The sequence below is a fragment of the Drosophila innubila genome (genome assembly GCF_004354385.1).
Source record: "Drosophila innubila isolate TH190305 chromosome 3R unlocalized genomic scaffold, UK_Dinn_1.0 2_E_3R, whole genome shotgun sequence".
In the NCBI taxonomy this organism is placed as follows: domain Eukaryota; kingdom Metazoa; phylum Arthropoda; class Insecta; order Diptera; family Drosophilidae; genus Drosophila; species Drosophila innubila.
This window is the reverse complement of record NW_022995380.1, coordinates 7929479-7953057: the sequence shown is the minus strand read 5'-3', so window position 1 is coordinate 7953057 and position 23579 is coordinate 7929479. Positions and strand designations below refer to the sequence as shown.

The following is a 23579-nucleotide window of genomic DNA, read 5'->3' as shown; positions in this document are numbered from 1 at the left end:
CAAACACAGGCACACTCAGTTCCACTCAGGTGAGTTTCAGGTGAGCGACGGCCACGCACTTGAATCGGATTGAATTTGAAATTCCTTTCCGTTGAGATTGTTGTTACTGCATTGATTTTAGAGGCGTTCAGCATCCGTTTCCAACTGACATTGTTCGATTGCACTCGACAACCACAACAGCAACAACAAAATCAACAACAACAATAGCAACAACGACAACTGCCTGCATATTTTAGCATTTGACCTTTCCCTAAAAAGAATTTGTGACAAATTTGTTGACTTTTGTGGTTGTGTGTTCTGTCAAAGATTTACAGTGCTTTAAATGATTTTTTAATCTTTAAATTGTCTCTGTTGGACTGGACTCGAAATAGACAGCTGACAGTCAGCTTACTTGGCAGCTAAAGCGAGAGTTATTTTTGTAAAAAGGTTGAGGTCCACCTTCTCCACTTAGCAGACTTGTCAGGCGTGTCAATACTCCAGAGAGACAGAGAGACAGAGCCCAGGCAGGTAAACACTTTCCATGTCATTCTCACGTGTTGTTGGCAAAATGTCTATATAAATACTCACTTTATTCGACAGCCATGATAAAAGAGGCCAGTGAACTTTTTGCAAGTACTTATCACAGTTTGTCTTTGATGTCTCAATGGGTTTCTTGTGGCCCAAAACCCAAAACTCTACTGAAGTTATGCGGGTAACTGAATCGTTTCAAATAACGAGTTGCTCTAAAATAACCAAATTAAATATTTGACAGGAAGTGAATCCACAGGGAGAGAAAGAGGCTCAATTGTAATGGACAATAATATAGTGATGTTTATAAAAGCATTTCATTACTAACTCACTTTGTGAATAAGTTCTTAAGTCAAGTTTACTTTTTACACTCAAGCGCTTTCAATGACAGATTTTAAATCAAATTTAATTGTAATTAAAATGTTGCATTCCATTTGGAATCTAAAAAATTACATGCAAATCATTTGAAAAAAACAGAATAATATTAATTATTTTATTTTGAGATATTTTTTAGGTCTTTAAATAAATATGTGAGATAGACTTGAACTTAAGCAGATTATAAAATAGAAATGTAATTGTTTGCTTGCTTTTGTAGCTTTAAAATATTTCGAATAAATATAATTACTCCAACTCTTTTTATAGTCGTCTACACTTTCTGCTGGCGATGATGAATTTAGTTTCTCAAAGTTGATGCCCAAGTGAGTTGTCTAATTTAGCTGAGTAATGTGGTATTTTATGGGCTGTATGAGTCCAGTTTATGTAGCTGAATGTGTGGCATAGTGTCTTTGTTTACTATCTGCTGTTACCCCTAATCAAAACTTTCTAAGCTATTCTCATTAATATTTTAAGAAGTGTAAGCAGAAGAAACGCACATCTTTAATCATGCATGGTTTAACGAGAATTCGTATTCCCTGGCCAATATGTCAGGCCATAATAAGCTAACCACAGCAACATTCACAACAACACGACGAATACTCTACTACTACACAGATGAAAACTAATCAACGCTTTGCATATGAGTATATATATAAAGATATACGTGTATATACGATATGCAAGATGCCACTAAAACTCTCAAGTGAAAGTTGAAAAGTTTTATGTTTTTAGTGACGAAATTTACCACCAACCACCCAGGCAGTCGGCCAACCAAGCAGCCAACCACATCTCACTCTGCTGTTTTGTAAAACTCATTAGGGAACGTTGGGTAACAAAATTCTCGACATATTTCAGCAACAGACGCTGGATGAGACTCAGGCTGAGGATGAACATGAAGCGGAGACTCAAAACCTCTCTCACATATATGCCAGAAGCAGAAAAATGAACTTTCAACCACAAATGCTTCAGTGGCATGCAAATTATGCGTAGTTAATGTGCCATGCCACATGCTACTATTGCATGTGTTGGTTAATTTTCATCTTTAAGACACTCAATGCTGTGGTCAGCAACAATGCCAGTTGGCAGCCCCATTGGCAGCCCCTTTGAGCGTAAGGGCGAGTGGATAGTAAAAGCATTTCCTGTGGTTGCACCGCAATAACCGCAAAATGCCTTTTGCCATTGCATCTGCCCTTAACTGTTACAGCTGCTATCGAAATACTTTCACACACACACAGATACAAGATAAATTCGCACACACTCTGACAATCGGAATGTATTTATCAATGGAGTTTATATGTCAAGCAGATTTGAGTAATGATACAGGTTAAGGCATTACGAGCTTAAGCTCTACATTTGCAAGTGCGTAAAAGTACCATTAAAATTTTGGGTAAGTATATTAAAAGATTAGCTAAATTCATGTTACACATACCTCAATGCAAGTTTAAATAAATTATTGGTTGAAATATCGCAAAAAACCAAAAAAAAGTTTTAATACTAAGCAATTTTTTAAAGTATGAACTTTGACCCCTAATTGGACCGCATTGCAATTCGAATTTCGCAAAACGCCGTCGTATTGCACAATAAAATTGTCTTAGCTGTGATGTGTGAAAATTTCAGCCTCTCAGTAAGTCAGTGAATTTGTGAATTTTGTATATATAGATTTATTTAGCAATTGTTTATTTTGGGTTCTTAAATGCGCTGAGAAACACTTCTTTTGTAGCTAGAAATCAAAATAAAATTAATAACTAGATTTACAAGAGCCACAGCGAACACTAGCTTTGTTACTCAACAGATTGCCTCTACATTTTTAACTGATTATTTGCTTGCGTTTACACATTTAGTATCTCATAAAAACATATGCTTACAGATCTTCTTGAAAAACCTTACACTTTTATGCGGCAAGAAAAGGGCACATATGTATGTCGTTTATAAAATTATTCTGCTAACTTGATGTATCATTTCATGCAGACTTAATGGCTTAAAAGGTCTTAACAATTTATAAAAAGTTGGTTATACATATATTTGAGTCACATTAGCTCAGGCTCATCTACCACAGATGTAACATTTTGAATTCAAATTAATTTAATTTGGATAAAATGTGCAAAATGTGAAATGTTAAACTCAAATTACATTCAAGGAAAGAGCTTGCTATGAGTGTGTGAGTGTCTGTGTATGTGAATGTGTGTGTCAGTGTGTGTGTGTGCGTGTATGAGTGCTTGCGTCGTATGTGCAAATATTGAATTACATATGTAGCAAACTGACTCAAGGTCCACGTAGCTCAGTTATACGCACGTTTAAGCGCCTTCTTTTACTCTCCGATTCCATCTCAGTCTCAGTCTTCGTCACAGTCTCTCTCATTCTCAGTCTCCATTTAAGCTTCCGTTTTCTCATTCCCCTGTGCTCGCCTCGAAGCGCTCGCAAAACGTTTTGCCAATAAACTTCACACAAAATCAAATTAAATTTGTCAAACGTAAAACAACTTGATATGTTTGTCCATCTCTCTCTCACACACATTTTCCCTTTCGCTCCTCCTCTAGTGCTGACTCTTTTTGTTGCCCTACACCCTTTTGGCCCTGGCAAGGGTTTCCCAACTCAGCCAAGGGCTTCAACAGTTATTGACTGGCGTGCGGTGTGGGACTCGGTGCGTGTGTCCGCCCAATAACAATGAAAATAGATGGCCCATTGATACAGCACAGCAACAGGGGAAGAGAGTGATGGAGAGAGAGGTGGGATAAGAGGGGTGAACAATGGCAGCTCTTTGGGGCTTGTCTGGGGAAAGTTTTAAATGTTTATTGTTTTAATTTACAATAAAAAATATTAAAATGTGCAGTTCTGATTATCATTTTACAGTTTTATTTGCGGCAGACAATCAAATTGAGTTCCCAATATGATATCTGAGCAACACAACAACAGATTGTTGCCCTTTATTGCACATTTAGATTTTAATTTTTATTTCAAATCGAATGTGCAGCATTGCAATTGAAATTGGTAAGGTGCCTCAAGTAAATATTGAATATTGGTCGACTGATTGGCTTGATTACAGGCTAGAAATGCTATTCGAATTGGTTTAAGGACGAATTTACCTAGTCCAGAATATGAATACTGTCTAACCCAAGGACACTCAGAATACCGACTCTTTCTCTTTTAATTGATTTTGCGTAAATAAATCTCTTGGTCTTCTATAAGAATTATAAACTCATATTTCAAATCTGAACAGACAAATGGTAGACCTCAAATACACTGCAATACATAATACTAGTATTTTGCAAATAGGTCACCTACAACTACATTCGAGTCAACCGCAAAATTAAACTCTGACCTATGGCCGGGTCACATCAAATGTCAGAATGATAAATGTAGGAATTTGCATTTTTAGACGAAAACATTTTGCCAGCCAACGTAAATTAATATGTACGCCATTGTTTGTAATTGCAAAATAAATGAAAAAGTTAGGGGAGAATTATAATATGACATTGCTGTACAACCTGGCGTATGCTTGATTTTAATTAATACTTCCCAGCATTTCGAAAAACATCGAGCAGTGTTATGTAAAAAGTTGATTTTACGCAAACAGTACAATAAGTTTGCTTGATTGACTTCATTAACTGATGCGGCTCAATTGGACTGATTTTATGAGTCATGAGCCAATTAAAGTCTTAAGTTTAAAGTCCCTCCTTCCCGAGCGCCTCGGTCATTGAATTTATTGTCGAAAGTCGAGCAACGAGATAATCGCTATAAAAAGAACAAAAAAACATGGCGAATAAAACCCAACAATCGATCGAAATTGTATTTATTTCTTTTAAGCAATTTCCTTCCTCTTTACTCCCCTCATCCGTGTACCAATCGTATTGTACTCGTATTGTAGATACGTAAGTGTATGTGTAGGTTCAAAATGCCTTGCTAACAAATTAAAAATTTGTCGTTTCAAGCAATTCCTGGACTGTCGTCTTGCCCTTACAGCTGCCTCTCTCTCTCTCACACTCTCTCTCTCCCTTTCTTTTATTCTGGGCATAAAAAGCAACACGAGCCAATTCAACCAAATACTTACAATATTGTATTGTAGATGTCGATACTAATGTTGAAGTTGTTAACCTTTTTATACCCTGTAATTGAGCGAAATAATGTAGTATTTCAGAACTTTTCATTGTGGATGTTTACATATGGCTTGTGTATATTAAGAATTTATTTTCTTTATTACATGCAGGGTATCTTGCAGTCGAATGCTGTGCACAGTTATCTTTTCGTGTTATTTATGTATTTGTCTCATTTTTCTTACTTCTGCTTTATGCTTGGCTCATTTAGGCGCCTTTGTGCTAAGCGAGAGTTTAACAACTACTTGAAAGTATATACTCTTTAAAAAAGTTAAAAACATGTAATAACTAAAGTGACAATATATTATTATTATTTACCAATATTATCTTACTTTACTTCAAAATTTATAAGCAGATATATGTGTATAATTGAGTTTTTAAGGTTTTTCGTAAAAAAAATTTTACTACTGTATAAGATGAATATTTATTTGAAAGTTAATTAAATATTTTAACAGATTTTTTTTGTTTTTAAATTATTGTTTTGTCTTTTTCGCTCATGTTTTGGTTAATTGTTGCATGTTTTAAGTGGCCATTAACAAAGTAACAGCAACAACAACAACCGAAATCAGCTGTGACTCCCGCTCCGGATGAGGACAATAACTGACCAGGCAGAACCTCAAAAAGGAGCATATTAAACGCGACAATGGCGCCAAGCGGATGTAAAAATTATGTTGAAAGTTGCTTATATCTGTGTGTGTAAGGGTGTGTGTATGAATGCGTATATACGTTTGGTAGCTGTGTGAATGTATTTGTGGCCTGTCAGCATCGTGTTCACGCGGTGCGAGGGCTTTGTTTTGGTTGTCCAACGGTTTGTGGTTCATAAAAAGTCAATAAACCGAGTTTATTGTTGAGTATGTCAACATAATTTCTGTTGAAAACTCATTAAATCAGCCAGCAGCTGTATGAAAAAGAGCTAAAAACATTAACTTTAAAATGTTCAAGGAATGGCTTTGAAATGGTTATTAGGGCTGTACGCCCGGCTAATGGATGTTTATCATTTCGAAGTGATAAATGCTTCTATTTGGCTGACGTCATCACTACATTTTTGATTACTTAGGGGGTTAACTGAAAGCTTACCAACTAATCAGGCTACAATTAAATTTAGAAATATTATGGTACGCAGAAATTAATAAAAGAAATATTTAATAATATAATATTTGGTAAATAAACAGATAATAATATTAATTACATTTTATTAACGGAATAAAAGTTATTTCTTTTTCCGATTTATATTTAAATAAAATAAATGTTCGAATTGCGTTTAAACTATCAGAGAAGCATTAGCTATAAGGGCTTATTCAATTGGTTCCGTTTTGTGCCAAGTTGTTGATCTCGATTTGAAGACCAAGCAGTTGCCAAGTTTTGTTTGCAAATTAATTTGGATGCAATGCCAAAATGCTAACATCGATTTGATCAGACACTAAATCGCCCGACAACAGAGAAATGCATAATAGATACGAGCATCTAAGAGTGCGAGCCGTAAATCACGACCATAAATACAATACTAGACTGTGGAAAGTGGTGGACGGGAAAAGGCAAAGATATTCAGACATTTGCCAATTTGAAAGTGAAATAAATTGTTATTCCTGGAGCTGCCTGCACGACTTTTGGCTCCAGTTAAGCTCGAACCTGATGCACTCGATATGTTTTGTGTAAATTGCTGAACAACTTTCTGCTGTGATTGACTAAAAAATATAGTAGCACGGTATTCTTAAAGCGAAGTCGACTGAGATAAACTTGAGCTAAACTTTTGCTCATTTGCAATTTTGAATAGAAATGCACATCTGGTCGTTGTTGAGCTACAACAATTTTGGTCAAGCCGTGACTGCAACTTGAAGCAGCAGCTGAAAATGCGCTGAATATTTCAGCGGGGATATATGTACATACCTGCGGCAAGGTGGATCCACATGGTTCCAACAGAAATGAGAGCCAAACGACGAGCAGTCAGGCTTAGACAACAACCCTCCCTTCCTCCGTCCCTCCGTCCCTCCGCTGGCCATGCAAATATTTATGCATAAAGTTGGCTCTGTGCTCATTTTTTGCTAGATGGTTTGGCGGCTGTGCATCCAAGCGGAGGTTGTCTGCGTTTTGGGCCACCACTCAGCACCCATTGGCATAGAGATTGAGAGTGGTGCCTGGTCTGGTGCCTACTGCTGTTGTGGTGAAGTAAGTACATGCCGCTTGAGCCGCAGCCTCCTCGTCTGGCCATGTTGTGGCTTTGCCATTGTTTGCCAGCTGACAACAGTCAGCAAAAGTTTATGCTGCCAGCGGTGGCTTCGGGCCTGGCTTCCACATAAATCATATAGCGCTCTCTGTTTCTGGCTCTGGTATACCATTCTGTTCTGGCCAAGTTAGTTAACATGCCGCTGACTGCAGCTTAGACAGCGATGCCTGAGTAGGCTGCAATTTCACTCCCAACTGTCGACTGTCGACTGTCTCCCAAATCAACCCTTTTCCCAGTCAGCAGAAAATGCAATGCATGCAAATGTTAAACTGATTTGTTGTGACACAACTACAAGAGAAACACAGCTCTAAGATATATACGAGTTCGGGGGAGCACTTCATCAACTGGCAATGGTGCCTGCGTCTCTGATTTAGTCTCAGTTCCTGAATCTATCTGACATTCTTCGCCTCTCTCTCTTCTCACTCTTTCACAGTCTGACCCACAAGCACTGCAAATTGTGTCAATTTGTTGCGACAGACTTTTTAACCCATTCCACAAATACGAAAGTGAAACTTAACTTGCTGGAAATTTGATAAAGAATTGCAGAAGATATTTCCGTATGATATATAATATTTCCTTTTAATATTGCAAAAATTTACTTAAGCAATCAGGAAATTCTAACTGATTTCCTTCCTGGACAGAAATCATATTAAGTATACGCAAGGGTTGTACAATCATTCAATTAGTGCAACTTGCAGCTGAACAATAATTCAATTAGTTAAAAGTTTACACAAGTTATACCCAAATCTTTTTAGCAGTGGCATCGAGAGGGTTAAGGTTTCTCCCTTGCTTAGGGATGGACCCCAGAGATGAGAACTGTGTGGTTTGCGTGTGCGATTATCATCACGTAGCTGCATTGGCATTCATGCCACATGCCTTGCCGTGCAACTGAACCCATAGCCGGGGCGTGACACAAGCTCTCACTGCTGACATTCACTTGGTCCACTGCAACTCGCATTTGACTGACAGCTGCGACTTGGCAATGCAGCTCTGCGCATAATTTACGCACTATGATAGCCTGAAAGCATTTATTAAGTGCACTTTTATTTTTAGCAAAATTCAAAGAAATTGCAACTAGATAGATCGCTCGAAAGTTGAATACCCTTACCCACAATTAAGATAATGATGTTGAAATAAATGTATTTACACTAAATTCAAATAAAAGAGCTGAGTTTAGTAAGAGCTCAAAAGCTTATAGCTTAAACTAAATGCCTAGTCAAAGTTCATTACCTAAATTTTACATACTGCTTGCTAAAATCATATATACGAGAGAAGATCACTATACTATAATATATAGTGTGTACTTAAATATATTTAAAAAATGCCTCAATAAAGTTGTTTGAAAAAAGGGTTTAGACAGGCCTTAAGCACAGCATTAAAATTCCCAATCTTGCTGAATCGGAAAAATTATTTTCAATCGTTTCAAAACATACGCCCAGCTGTCACCGAATAAATCCCAGAAAAATAAAGAAATCTAGTATAATATTATATTTGTTTGATTCTCAAACAACCAGTTTTCAGAGCTTGTGTAAAAAATTTAAGACCTTTTGAAGTTATCAATATTTAGAAGTTTTCAAAATGTCTAAAGTATTTTTGCAATTATTGATATATTTGGTGGTAAAAAATATAAAAAAACATTATAAATTTGATAAATAATTATAGTTAAACATAATTCTATAAATAAATTTGATTACATTAATATTTCATTGATATTCCGTTTACTCAGCTATTTTTAACTGTTTCACTTCATTTTTAGTTTGAAAATGCATTAATTAAAACTATTCAAAAGTATAAAATAGTTTTTTATAAATTTAGTCAAATTGCACAAATGAAATTCAATCAGTTTTGGGGCAGTCATTAGTTGTGATTCTGCCATCGAATAATACTGAGAGAAAGTGCAGGGTGCTCGTTAAATAAATCGCCTCAGACATTGTCAGCAAATTACGCATTTCAAATATTTGCTTAAGGCACGAGAAAACTTTTCTGACCACGGCCCAAGCAAGTTGACACCCGGCCAAAGGCAAAGCTAAAGTCAAAGTGCAGTGGATAAACTTTTCATTGCAATTTGTGGCGCATTTTTGGGTGTGGACAGAAAGGGAGCGGATGTGAGGGGAAAGCTCTGCTCTGGGTTATTGCCCCGGGTTAAACTCGTAAGTGTGCTGTTTAGTTTTGGCCAAAAATTTGCTTAAATAAATATAAACTGTTGGCAATATGGACGTAGCCAGGATCATAGCATGGCCAAAGTCAAAGTCAAAATTGTAAAGTTTTGGCATATTTTGATTGACTTGACAGCAGTTTTCCAGACTCCTTTCAATCGCAATTTCAATCCCAAACCTCGATGCCCAGGCCAACCCCAGGCATGTCAAAGAAATATTTCCGCGTCTCAAAGCAACAAGCGGGAAATGCTGATAAAAATATTTTACTTTGTCGTATAATAAAAATTTCATTACGATTTTTGCGGTGAGCAGCGCTGGGCTTTTTTTTTTATATATTTTTTTTTCTTACTTATTTTACTCTCTTATTTTTTAGTTCGCTTCGTTTTCCTTTGCCTTTAAGTAAAAATGTAAAATGTGCAATGCATAATAAGCTCGACGTCGCAGCTGAAATAAAAAGAGAAACGACATGGGTTGAAAACATGGCACAGCGGAAGCAAAAGAAAAGCAAAAGGATGCGATGGGCGATAGACGATGGACGATAGACGAGCAAAATGTGTGCAAAAGAAAACCGGGGCAAAGTAAAAGCTGCAGGGAATTTGCATATTAGCTAGCACGAAAGTAGCTGTAACTAGAAATATAGTACGGATAGCAACGAGAGTTTTAGGAACTAGCAGGTGAACTGGTTGCAGCTAAAGAAAAGAACGTCAACTTGTCGGCTAAGCTATACAGGACCTCTCAATGCCCATTAATGGTCTGCTGTGATTCTGGACCTAAAACAAGTCCTGTTTCCAGTCCTGGCTAATATTGCCTCTTCTCTGCCTTGCAGCATTTTGCATCGCAAAAGAGCAATTGAAGTTTATCCCGCCAGCTGACTGCCAATTAGATGCAAATATATGGCAATTCCTTTCCATCCTGCAACGGAAAATGAACGAGCTTTGAGCAACAAAATACATTGTTAAAATAAACAATATATATGTATATACATTTAGTTAGATTGAAATGCTTATATTAAACAGTTTTAGCTCAAAGAAAGTAGAGTTTATTTTAGTTGGCTTACTTGGCATGTAATTAAATTGAAAGAATTTAAAATTTCTAAAAATATTAATGTGTTAATTTTAACATTTAGTTAAATTGGCAAGTTTATATTAAGGAGTTGTGTTTTGTAAAGTTTTTTTATTTTATGCAGTGAGACTAACCTCTGGATAATTGAACTATGTTATTATTATTTACGCATATAACTTATCATCACTCTTAAATTATTAAAAATAGATAGCATGTTATCTGGTTAGTTTATATCACATTAGAAAACTGTAATTATCTCCAACTGTCCAAGTTTGTACCTTTCAACTTGAACTTGACATTCAGTATTTACAATCACTGCTCACTTCCGATTTCTGTGTGTTTTCCTCTCATCAAGTGCAGTTCACACGGCGCATACGTAATAAAGACATGCCATAAAACAACGAGACAATGCTGGGGACCCCAAAGGTGTGCTCAACCGTAAGCCCCAAACACCCCAAACACCCCGACTGTCACTTTGACAGTTGCGTGGCGCTTTGAGCATAATTTGTTTCCAATTGCGACGCCGAGCGACGCCGCTGGCCTGTCAAGTTGCAGTGCACAAAAGTGTGCTATCATTTTTTTGCCACCATTGCGCCAACTGCAAGCGCATAAACAAATCAACACAACGAAGAACAGAGAAGAGAAGAGAGCAGAGCTGAGCTGAGCTGAGAGGAAAGTGGAAAAGGAAACAAGGAACGCGACTCAAACACACATCATAGACGGCATCGTTGCAGTCGCAGTCGCAGTCGCAGTCGACGTCAACGCGTCGTCGTCATTCATCATTATGCAAAACGTGCTCCCTGGTTGGCATGCTTTTAGCTTTTGGCTCATCTCCTCCTCGTCGCCTCTTTTCTTATCCTTATCGTTGTGCTCGTTCCATGCAGAAACCTGAATTGTCGCAACATTTGGTTTTTATTGTTGTCTAACGGAGGGAAGGGTAAGAGTAAGGTAGGGATGGGATAGGGCTAGGGGTTGAGGGTAGGGGGTTTGTCCCTCGATCCAGTTGCCTACGTCTGCGGGCACTGCGGTTACAAACTTTACGCCCAACATTATTTTACTTAGTTGATAAACTTTTATGCGCGCCTCGTTCCCAGTTCCAGTTTCAGCTCACAATCCTATCCCCTCTCCCCACTTTCTCCCCTGTCTCCGCAGTGCCTTGCAGTTGTGTTTGGGTTGTGCATACCAAGCAAAGTTCACTCCAGCTGAGGGAGTTGTATACTCGTAGTTTTTCCTAAACTCGCATGTTTTCCAATTTGTCACTTTGGCTTGCATTCCTTTTGGCCTCGGCAACTGCTTTGGATTTTGTTTATATTTTAGCAACAATTTTGTGACTTTTGCTTGCGGGCGCAATTTGAAGTTTGTTTTGTTTTCTTTTCCATTGTTTGCCGTTGCATTTATCACGGGCTCCCACCCCACTTCTCTCCACCAGTCGAAGGCATACTCATTCCCTCCATATATCTACTTATAAATATTCGATGTGTGCTTCACTGGGACATCATATTGTTAATTATTCACACAGCGAAACTTAAGTTTGTAATCTGAAATTGACAGATGACTGTCAAAAACTGAAAGAGTATTATATTCTCGGATTGCCGGAGAAAGTTTTATATTTTTATTTTTTTTTTCAAATTTACACTTAATACGAGTTGGGACGAACTTTAGTAGTTGCAAATGATTCGTTCATAAAGCCACAGCTGATAACTTTGCATATAAACAGTATTCAGAGACAGTCGGCGGATCTCTGCCTTTGAGGCATTTGCTTGCTCCTTCTTATGTCTTGTGCTCTCGCTTTCTCCTGGTGTAGACATGCAGACAACCTGGGCCATTTGGTTAGGTAAAAGTTTCTTTTACTGTAATGCTGACAACGATTGCTGGCCTGGCTTTATGACTGGCTGTTGTCTTCGTCTTTGTTGTTGGCAGTTGCCTTTGCTTTTTGCATCCTGCGGCAAATAAATTGAAATTCGTAATTATTCCCAACAGCATGGAAATTTATTCAATTTTAATTGAGTTTTCTTTTGTGTGTGTTTTCGGGTTCATGTAAATGTGGAGAAGCGCCGGGTGCGAAGGCAAGCAAAGAAAAGGACAAGAAATACAAAAATGAAATCTGCATTATAATTAAATAAAGTTATAAATGACAAGAAGAGAAATATTTAACTATGTACATTTCACCTAGAGATCAACTGCAAACGGAACTTAAGCTGACTACCATTCAAAAGAGTCTGAAATGTATTTTGCATTACTTTGCTGGCATTTAAGGCCATCATCGACAGGAAAACTAAGATTGTTACCTTAAAAATTTCGAAAATTTGAGTTGAAAATTCAAAAACAACAAGAATGCTACACATTGTTTCATTCATTAAATCCACATATACGTGTAAGCAAATGTTAAATGGTTACATTTGTACCTTGTGTAGTCATTTTCTGAGCAGTCTACCCATAAGCTCGTTAAAGCTGATTCCATGCCTCAAATGATGCAATCCTAGATGTGAGTTGCCCTTTGACTGTGTGCATCTGCATCTGTATGCTGACATGATTTTATCTGATGCTCCTTTTAATTTACCATTTTCGTTATGTTGCCTCGTTTGAGTTGTTTGTACAATTCTTTCTCAGCACATCATCAATCAGCAGACAAGCTGCAACTCCCCAACGAACAAAATTCTCCCAATGTCGTTAGATGCAGCCACAGGAATTCCAAATGGAGCTTAGGTTATGTTTCTGTTTAAACAGCAAACTATTTACGAGTAAAACGCTGTTAAAGCATTAGTAAGTTGAAAAATGTAAAAAAATTTCTAATGAAATTATCATGTGACGCAAATAAAATTCTTCTTGTTGACAAAAAATAAGAAAAGCACAACAGCTATAAATTATCTCTCTGACAGTGAAAATCTTTCAAATACATAAACAACTTCTGCCTAATTGATCAATACGTTTTCAACTGTCGCTTCTGTGTGCGATTTGCATAACTCAAGTGTAACGAATTCAAACAAAAGGGGTTTACGCATCATAAAAGCAATAAAATGCGAGAAAAAACAAGTATACGCAGGGTTGGACTGGAGTAAAAACAGCAACTGACAAACGAAAGAGCAGGCGAACAAAATAAATAAAATACACAATCGATACAAAATAAATGCGATAAAAACAAATTGGATAAATCTCTTAATCAGCATCTCTTAGCTTAAAAGATCTAGATATTGTCTAAAGTTTTTTCAGTATTACATAATCTTTTGATTTTATTATTTAAGTATAGCACAGTGAAAATCAGTACTTAGTAATAATGTCTTCGTCGATCTTAATATTTGAACCCTTAGAGAGTCCGAGGTCCTTAAAGGAAATATCAGAATTAAACTAAGATCTTCAATAACAACTACACTTAAAAAATGTCTAATGTAAAATAGATACTCAAACATATTTTAAGCCCAAGCTTGTCGTGGTTAGATGATAGCCCATCCCTGGTCCCAATACCCCACTCTTAGACTCAATCTTGACTGTGATTCTCCATCTTTTCGGGCTTTCGCATTGCAATTTGCTCAGTTCTTATGCGATTGCGATGGCGATTGGCCGAGAAAAAAATTCAAGCTCTTGGCACTCGAGAGACGCTCACTTATTTTTATTTACTCACCGGATTATGCTAATTTTTAAAGTGATTTAGTGTAGCCAATACAAAACCAAAGTCAAAATAAAGGAAAACAGCCAACAGCAAATCTCAATGCACAGCCAAAAAAAAAAAAAGTAGCAAAATCGAAAAGAAAAAGCGAGAATTCCGCGCTTGACTTCTGGAGTTTGCTAGTGTTGTTGTTTTTGTTTTGGCGCAGCACATAAAAATAAAACGAAAATGAAATAAAATAAAATAAAATAAAGTATAAAATAAAATAAAATGTAACTGGCAGGCATTAAAGAGGACCCATTTCCTTGCCAATTCCCTTTTGTTTTCATGCATTGCGTGTGCTGCAAAATTTCCGTTGACGCACTTCCTTTGCCTTAAGGTGTTCCTGGTGCTTCTGAATTCGCTCTGCCTTCCTCTCGCCCTGCTTGTGTGTGTCGCATACTTTAAGGGAAATCAACGTAATTCTTCAAGTTTGATTTCGTGTGTTTAGCTGCGTATGTGAGTTGGCTTACTTAACCTAAAGCCATCGCTGATGCCACTCGTCGCAGGCATCTACTCACTAATAAAAAAAAAAACAAAAAGCAACAACAAATACACGAAGAGCACAAGCACAAAAAAACAATAACAATGAATGTGCGATAATTTTACATTTTATCAAGTTTGGGACTTTGGCTCGCACCCAACATTCGTCGCCGTTGCCATTTTTTATGCGCGCATTAAGCGGATTTCGGTCTAAAGCCCTGCCACTTCATATGCCCCACCTCCCCCTTCTCTTTCTCTCTCTCCAATGCCACAGCATGCACGTACCTCCCAACGCGACCATTCCTTTTTCCTTTACCAATAGCTTTCTCTCATATAAAAAAAATATAAAAGTAACAAAATGTTACGTATACGGCTTGGAAACCAAGGGCAAATGTCACACACATACACAAGCTCGCAGACACCCACACATACAGACACACACACACAGACATGTACTCAGAGCAAAGCAACATTTCTTTTCGTCGGTTAAGTGTAAGCGGCTTAGTGGTGTCGGTGGTAACGTTGGTGGCACTTGTCTTGCGATGCCATTGCTGTGGTTAGAAAAGTAATTCGATTATAACAAAATAACAACAACAAAAATGAAAAAGGGAATCGTTCATTTATTATTAATTAGTCTAAAAATTTATCCTAATGGGTAACAAAATTAAATAAATGCGCTTTAAAATTAGCGTTTAGAAAATAATGTGAAAGTGAAAGCTGGAATGGCCTGTATATCATATAACACATAACATATAATTGCATTTAAAATAACAAAATAGTTATGAATCAAATAATGTAATATTTTTATATGGCATTGTATGGCAGCTATTTGATATAGTTGACCGATTTAACCCAAATTTGGTCTGGATGCATAGGTCCAGTCCAGATGCGAATTTTATCAGGTTAAGATATTAAAAAAAACTAACGAATCTTTATACTAAATAATTCCTATGATATAGTAGTACGATCCAAAAATAAAAACAATTTATTCTACCAAAGATAATACATCCACTTTCTCTCAATTTTAATGGTCACAGGGTATAAATACGAGAAAAAATTGACTAAGAGGAATGTATGGATACACTAAAACTGATTATATTGTGACAGCTTTTCTCATTTAATTAATTATATATTACATTTGATCGCTTCTTTAACGTTAACTAAAAGCAGTCGAAAAAGAACTTATATATCAAGATTTAAAATGAACAATTTAAATACACTTTATTAAAATATAATTTTAAATGATAAAAAAGTAGCATATTGCAACTACAGCATAGTCGCATAGTCTTCTTAGTGATGGAAGTTTATTTAGTTTAGTTTAAGTTTATTTACAGAGCACTATTGTAAGAAAACAGCTCGTTACCAGAAACTTAGTTTAAGGCATGAAGAAAAATACTCCTTTACATCGACCTATTTTATTTTTAAGGAACTACACTCTTCGGATTGTTGATCATGACAAAATAATTCCAAGCTAAATCGTATAGTTCGTGAATTAAGATTTTGAATTTTTCGAAAGTTGTACAATATAGGCAATTTCTTAATGTTTTTTAGTTGAAAGAGTTTAAATGTTGGATTGGGCGGTACGCGTATTGGTTTTTGGAACACTATCCAATGTACATTCTCATTGCAATTGGGCGTGGTCAAAGATCCCATGTAGGTATAAAAATATTGTGTGTTTAAATCCTTTAACATTGAACCAAGAGTAAAATATTCAGGTAGATACGTGATGGTTTTATATTTTTGTATAAATGCGAGCTTTTCGAAAAGATTGACGACATTTGAAACAGGGTAAGTTTCATATTTATCCTAGAAAATTATAAGATTTAGACACCAAGCAAGAGTATTGATGAAGATAATTGCATACCCTGACGATCGAAATCATTACGCCAATTACTGCCACGCCATCGGAGTAGTCTGCAGCCTCAACCAAGCTCAAATACTTTTGATGTCGATGGACGATATGCATTTCAATATCGAATCGTTTGCCGTCTATCCTATGCTCCGATCCGAAAATTGCACTTGATCCCCAGTGAAAATGTAGCTCTTCTGCTATATATGTCCCCTTGAAATTAGCTCCACTTATTGAGGGATTTTTACCGTGATTACCTTTTCCAATATGCATGCTTACTGAATTCAGAAAATATATAGAATGCCAATTAAAAAAAAACCTGTACTGACTATTTGACTTACCTGTATATCCTTTATTGGTCAACGATGATGGAGAAATAAAAATATGATCATAGTTCTCAAAATGAATCTGTGGTACTACATGATTCAAATTCTAAAATAAAATTTAAGCAAAACTATTAATTCACTCCACAACATTATTTTACATACTCGTACTCTTAGTTCAACATTCAGATACCAACCGATTTATGGCTAACACTCAAGTCAATTGGAGATTGATTTTCTCCTCTCCTACAGATTCCCTGCCAATCAGCACCATGCTCTTTATAATTCCAATAGCCATATTCTACATTAAAAATATTTCAAAAATTTTCAAAGAACTGATTATTCAATAAAAAATTAGATCATTTATAATAATTTATTGGTTGTTATATTACTCTCTCTAGGTATGTGAATATGTAATCCGTACACCGCTATATTGAGTAACAAAATCAATAGAAAATTATTCAATTGAACCATCGCCAATTTTTGTTTCGTAACTTTTAAAAATATATTAAAAACCGAGCGATAAGACAACTTATTCACAACTGAGACTATAATTTTTTAAACTATGAGTAACGTTTGCTTAATGTGTGTAAAAATCAATTAGTTTTGGTTGTCGGCACATAAAGTAAATTTATGAGAACAATTTTGAGAAACCTCAACGTGAAAATAAAGATTATAATTATAAATTAATAATTGTTCACAATTAATTACTATATATATAGGCTAATAACGTTTTTATATTGCAGTACAATGTTAGGATTGTTTATATATAAGAACCTTGTTTTAAAATATACCATATACATACAAGTTTTTGTGCATAATAGTTTCATGATATAAAAGCTTGTAAGAAACTTGATCTGCTTAATTTAGTCTCTCTAGCTTTAATGAAAATAAGTGTTCATACGGCCGGATAAACCGATTTTAATCGACTCGACTGATTTAGAATTTATAGCGAGTATTTAATAGTTTTCTATAGGCTCAGTGAACAAAAACGCTGGTGTGAAAGTAAACACTTCATTTAACTCTTCTCATATCCTTACGCGTTTAAAAATCTTTTCTTTTTTATATAAATTGTTTTTAGCATTTTAATTTGTTACATTCTGAGAGAAGTGAAAAGCGAACTCGAAACATGTGAAAGCTGAGAGACTAAAAATTCATTTTGAGTTGCCTGTCGTGTTTTCTATGGTAATTTATTGTTGTATTTTTTGGGTGTGCACTAGACACCAAGGCACACACACACTCACACATACACGTACAGAAATACAAATGTGGGCTGTGTGAAAAAGAAATGGAGGGAAAGCGCAGCTAAAGTTAAAGTGTCAGGATGCACTTGCCACCATAAAACTGTTAAAGTTTTAATGACGAGCGCTCGGCAGGCAGCAGGAATATGAACAAAACGAGCTACAGACTGAAGTGGCAGAGAAGGCGTGGCTTAAGGGCGGCAGCAGCAGCAGTTAGAATGACATTAACAATAGTTGGCAATGCGGTAAAAGCAATTTTGAGCAATGAAACAAAGGCACGAGCAATAGCATCATACAGAGAGAGGGAGAGAGATAGAGAGAGAAAAAGAGAAAGTGAGTGGAATAGTCAGACAGACAGGTGAGTGCAAGTTTCTTTATGTGTGCTGCCAACTGGTAAATGTCGTGTGGTTGACTGATATTTTTCTCATTTATTGTACCCAACGCTGTCTTTGTCGCCGTTGTCGTTGTCGTTGTCGTCTAATTGCTAGGGACCATGGTCCCAGTGTCTGCAATTAAGCCGTGACACGTTTAGCAGGTGCATCACACGCAGTTGTAATAAACATGTAGTATCCTGCATATAAATGGTTGCATACTTTGCGGCGTCCTCCCGTACTTCAGTCTGATTGAAGTGGCAGCAAAATGTTTAAACACGAAATCAACTGCAATGCTAAAACGATTTGTTCTAATTTGCTGATGTGCATACAGATTAGAGACAATGACTGAGCTAAGAGTTAAATGGAAACCAAAAAGGAAGAGGTTACTTCACTCTGCGGTTTCCTAGTCCCCTCTATATCTGTGTTTTGTCTCTTCTCGTTTCTCTGTTCGCTATGCTTTGTCGTTGGTTTTTGTAAAGAAGCGCTTATGGTAAATCAATTTAAAACCAATTTTCGTTCACTGTACTTTTCAAAGTAGCACAAAGAGTGGCAAGAAACGAAGAGACGAGAGTCCTTGTCGTTGTGGCAAATGAGTGGAACAGAACTCGGCTAACAGTGCGTATTAAATATTCATTACTCTAAGCTACTTCTTCTTTTTCTTTTACTTTCGCTCTCTCTCTCTCTCTCTCTCTCTCTCTCTACCTCGGACTCAGACTAGGATTCAAGTTGGAAGTCCTGTTGTCTCTATGCTACCTGCTTCCAATTGTTCTTACTGCAGCTTAAGTTGAAGGCAACCATTTGTTGGCTCTACACTTTTGCGGGGCAACTGAAGGTGCTTGACGCCATTTATAAAGCGCTTTTTAAAGACATCGAATTCGAATTTCCTTTTACCGAGCTACACGTTTTCCCATTTTGCCGAACGTGATACGAATTTGTAGACATATAAAACATATGCAACATGAGACGAGGCAAAAGACGAGGACATGCCTCTACACACACACACACACACACACACTCACACAAATACGCATTCATGCCGCTGAGAACTACAAATTGCGCCCATTGCAGCGTATAAATGCTTTGTTGTTCAATTTACCCTTACTTACATGTACTATATTAACTATAAAAGAAACGAATAAAAAAATTTTAAGCTAAGAAATTAAGAAGCTCACATAATAAAAATTAAATCGTCAAATTGACTTCTGAATACAAAGAACAACTTGAAAGTTATACTTAAACCCATTCTAAGGTTTAAACTTTCTTGGAAAACTTTGAATACGAATTTATTATATTTACGATAATACTGAAAAACACTATGGCGATTTTCATATAATTTTTTATGACACTCAATAAATTTTGAAAACGTTCAAAAAGAGTGTTTGATTTGCGCGTATATCCAGTTACTCCCATTTCTCATTGCGTATACGTAATGTGCAATGGGCGTTGATTATTGGTTTGGCTGGGCTTAATTCGTTTATTTAGTTAGCTCAGCAGATGCAATTAATAAGCGAAAACTAATTGATTTTGCACTGCAATTGACACCAAATCGACATGAACAGCGATATTTCTTCTTCGCCTTTTAACATATTATAGGCAATACGCTTATTATATAAGAGAGTTCAGAGTTCATTCTGCTGACGTAAATGCCGAAATGTTTATTTTAAGATTGGCGAAATTATATTTGGGCTCACGGCGTAATTTAGATCCAATGATATGACAGACAGTCGGACAGGGTAAAGTGGCTGACAAGAAAGATATTCTGATGACTTTAAGTGTACTTCATAAATTTGTTTTCGTTTGGTTTGTTGTCTTAATGCTTTCATCCTCTCTGCTGTGACCCGAGTTTAGTCATATATTTTTAGCCGTCATGCAATCAATAACTAATACAATTTGCATAAGCCGAAAGAATTACAAGTACACGGTAGCTACATAAAATTATATTGTATATGTTTGCAACTGGCAAACGAAACTAATTAAAATGGAAAGCAGTAAATTGCCATTGGGATAACTGTACAACTGGTTATATCTTTTGGTTTAAGCCTCAAATAGAATCGAAAGCAAATAAATGATTAAATTGGAAACAGCTTGCCACATGTACATAAGGCTTCCCATATGATATTATCTTTGGTTTAGTTAGGCTCGAATTGATGGCAACAATCACATCAATGTGTGTATGAGTGTGTATCTGCAAGTGTGTGCTATAAACTACAGACTATTTACGATTACTTCAAGTGTATTTAATTGATGCTTTGCATTTGACTTTAAATAAACAAAACAATGAGCAAGCAAGCTGTCAGGCAGACCACCTGACTGACAGACGAACAGACAGACAGCCACAGCTAAGGACAGAAACCATAAGATGCCTGTTAGCATAGCACCAAACTGTGTATACGCAATGTAGATCATTTACTTCGTTATTATCTGTCCAAAGGTAAAACATGCGCTTCGTTGCATCAACAACAACAAACAGCAATTGAAACTAAAATGAATTAAAAATTGCCAAATATGATAGATAAGTTTAAGCTGTGGCCAAAATAGCGTATACGCATAGTAAAAATTGAATTTATTTTCACATGCTCATATGAATTGCTAAAGTTCAATACATGTTGATAAAGTGCAGAATTTAATAAATTTGTCGACCATGTTTCTTAGACTGTAAAGTTAAATGAAAATAGAACAGGTCAATGGTTTATGTGTGAAAATGCAATTGATATACATGCATTATTATCGATTTTTTGACCAGCAAGCGATTAAATTGAGTATAAAAATCGATAGTAAAGTATGTAAAACATACAAGTGTCATTTCGTTTGCCTATGTTTCCAGTTACCAATAACTCGAATTTCTTGAAGCATTCTCGAAATTTCATTCAAGTGTTGGCATTTAGCAATTTGAATACAAACTTTTGCAACTTATTTGCCCAGCTCATATTTATAGTCATAAGCATATGTCATAATTTCAGAAACGCTTGCCAATACACGTAATAGCGTCTCATTTTGGCCTTCAGTTGAGTTGCTCCTGGTCGCGCGCTTTGTGCATCATCTCCTCACATCTGCTCTCATGAGCTGCCTCTGCTCATTAACTTTGCAACATCAACACTCGGCGGGGAACGCTCAGTGCGCTGTCAAGTGCGCTACAGAAAACTTGAGCTATTTAACTACATCTATCGCAGTTTCTGTTTGACTGTTTGACTGTCTGACTCTCTGTCAGTTTGTCAGTATGTCTGTTTGGTTGTTTGTTTGTTTGCTCGCTCCGCGCTGCTGTTAGTCCAAGTGCGTTGTATAAACATTTATTTGGTGAGTCATAGTTACGCATACGGAGCCAAGTACCCCCTGCAAATGCAGTCTTGTGCAGAAGTTTATGGAACATCTATTATATGGTTGGTTGTCAGTTACAAGTACGTCTCATAGCTATAGTCAGCTCTGAGAAGGGGAGTGTAATTTGCTTACGTCTTTCACTCTTGGGTCTGATTTACCATAGCATACTTTTCAGCGCCTTGCGTGATTGTTTGCTTGCCACTCGTAAACTGTTGTTGTTGCTCTTGTTGTTGTTGTTGTTGTTGTAGTTGTCGAAAAACAAGTCCCAAAGTCTCCTGCTTATTACATCAAGAAAAGCTCACGTGCATTCGCCGAAGGCATGGCTGGGCGTTGCTCAATGTGGTGTGTATGTAAATCTGCAACAAGAAATGGGAGATGAAGTTCGTAAGTAGATATATCTGTGAGCTTCTCTCAGGGGCACATTTAAAGCCAGCTTAATTTTTCATGTGCTTGCCGCAATAACTAAGAGGGTTCCCAGTTCGACTATCGTTGTTGTTGTTGCAACTTACCTCATCTATCTTACTTCGATCATGTCGTCCTATTCAACTAGAAATTCAGAAAGTTGATTATCATTTGTGGCATGCCGATATTAGGATTTGTGCAGCTATCAAGTGCAAATGCAAACATATAAACAACATCAAATGATTGCAAATATTCAAGATGAAAGCACAAGGTTGTTTATTATTCTTATTCATCTTAAATTTCTTCAGAGTTTGATGCATTTCTTGTAAGTATTATAAGAGAAATGGCATCGTTACGAGTACGAGTATAATCATCGAACTGACCTCGCACATCACATGCTCGCTTGTCAACTCGGCACGTCGTGCACATTACTCATACGTCACGTGGCCACTGAGACACAAGGAACAGAGTGAGAGAGAGTGAGAAAGTGAGAGAGTGAGAGAGCGAGAGCTGCCAGCAACACTGACGTGCAATTTCAATGGTCAATCAAAGCGTTCGAAGCAAGTCGCACAATGTTTTTTTAGTCAGCTACATGACAATGCCAAGTAAAATTGCATGAGCTCAAATAAAATTGCCAGCATCGCTCGCGCACGGCGTTCTACGGTTGGGGTTAGTTTGGGTGAGTTATGTCACTGCCAGATAGACGAGGGTGAAAGGAGAAAGGCGTGGGGCGAGGGCGTAGGGCAAATCAATGACGCGCGTGGAGCGTCAGCGAAGCGAGGAATCCGCTGCAGTCGATTTACTAGGATTGAGATGAAGCAGCGCCGCATTTGGCTTGTCTCCGTTCCAGCCAACTCAAATTGTCTGCTTGCCACAATAAGTTGTGTGCCACGTTCCGTTAGCAATGCCAGGTGAGGCCATCTATATTTGTATCTGCAACTGCAACTGCAAAAATGTATCTATATCTCTCCTGGCTAAAAGTAACTATCTGTTTCTTACAGCTGAAATATGTGATGCGTCTCGTTCTGTGGTGGTTTCATGCTCTACTTGCAACTGCAGCAGAGGCAACTTGAATAATTCCCAAATTTGACAGCGGACATATGAAGCTCTTTTACTTCGTTGCTAGCCAATGCCAGGCTTCCACCGCCCAACCCTCCCCCCATGCCACACATGCTGCAACAGTAACTACTGGTAACGTATGCCAAACGGAAGCTACAACGGAAACAGTCAACGTGGCTGGGCGTTTTGAGGTAACCTGTCAGGCATTCTCCATATATTGAATGACGAACAGCTTCTCTATCTCTCGCTCTCTTTCTGTCTCTCTTGCTTCGCTTATTTCCATCTCGCTTACTTGCTTGTGCATAATGTAAATGGTTGCCGGGCATCATAGTCAGGATATCGTAAAACGTATCGTCAGAGTTTCCGTATCCTATTAAGTGTGGAAATTACTTTCATATGCACATTTTGATTTCCTAGCTGCAGCCATTTCCAATGCAACAGCCAACCTGCAACCTACACTGATGGTTGATAGTGC

General features: G+C 37.0%; 1 protein-coding gene across 1 annotated transcript; it reads right to left on the bottom strand.

Annotated features, from left to right (window-relative positions):
• Nucleotides 1–15940: 15940 nt before the first annotated feature.
• On the bottom strand, nt 15941–17014 carry LOC117791353 (carbonic anhydrase 6-like). The gene is made up of 4 exons (XM_034631082.1): nt 16911–17014; nt 16732–16822; nt 16406–16668; nt 15941–16347 (listed from the first exon to the last, which is right to left on the bottom strand). Exons 3-4 carry the CDS (start codon nt 16661–16663, stop codon nt 15952–15954), a joined length of 654 nt encoding a protein of 217 aa, XP_034486973.1. The 5' UTR covers nt 16664–16668; nt 16732–16822; nt 16911–17014; the 3' UTR covers nt 15941–15951.
• Nucleotides 17015–23579: the final 6565 nt, after the last annotated feature.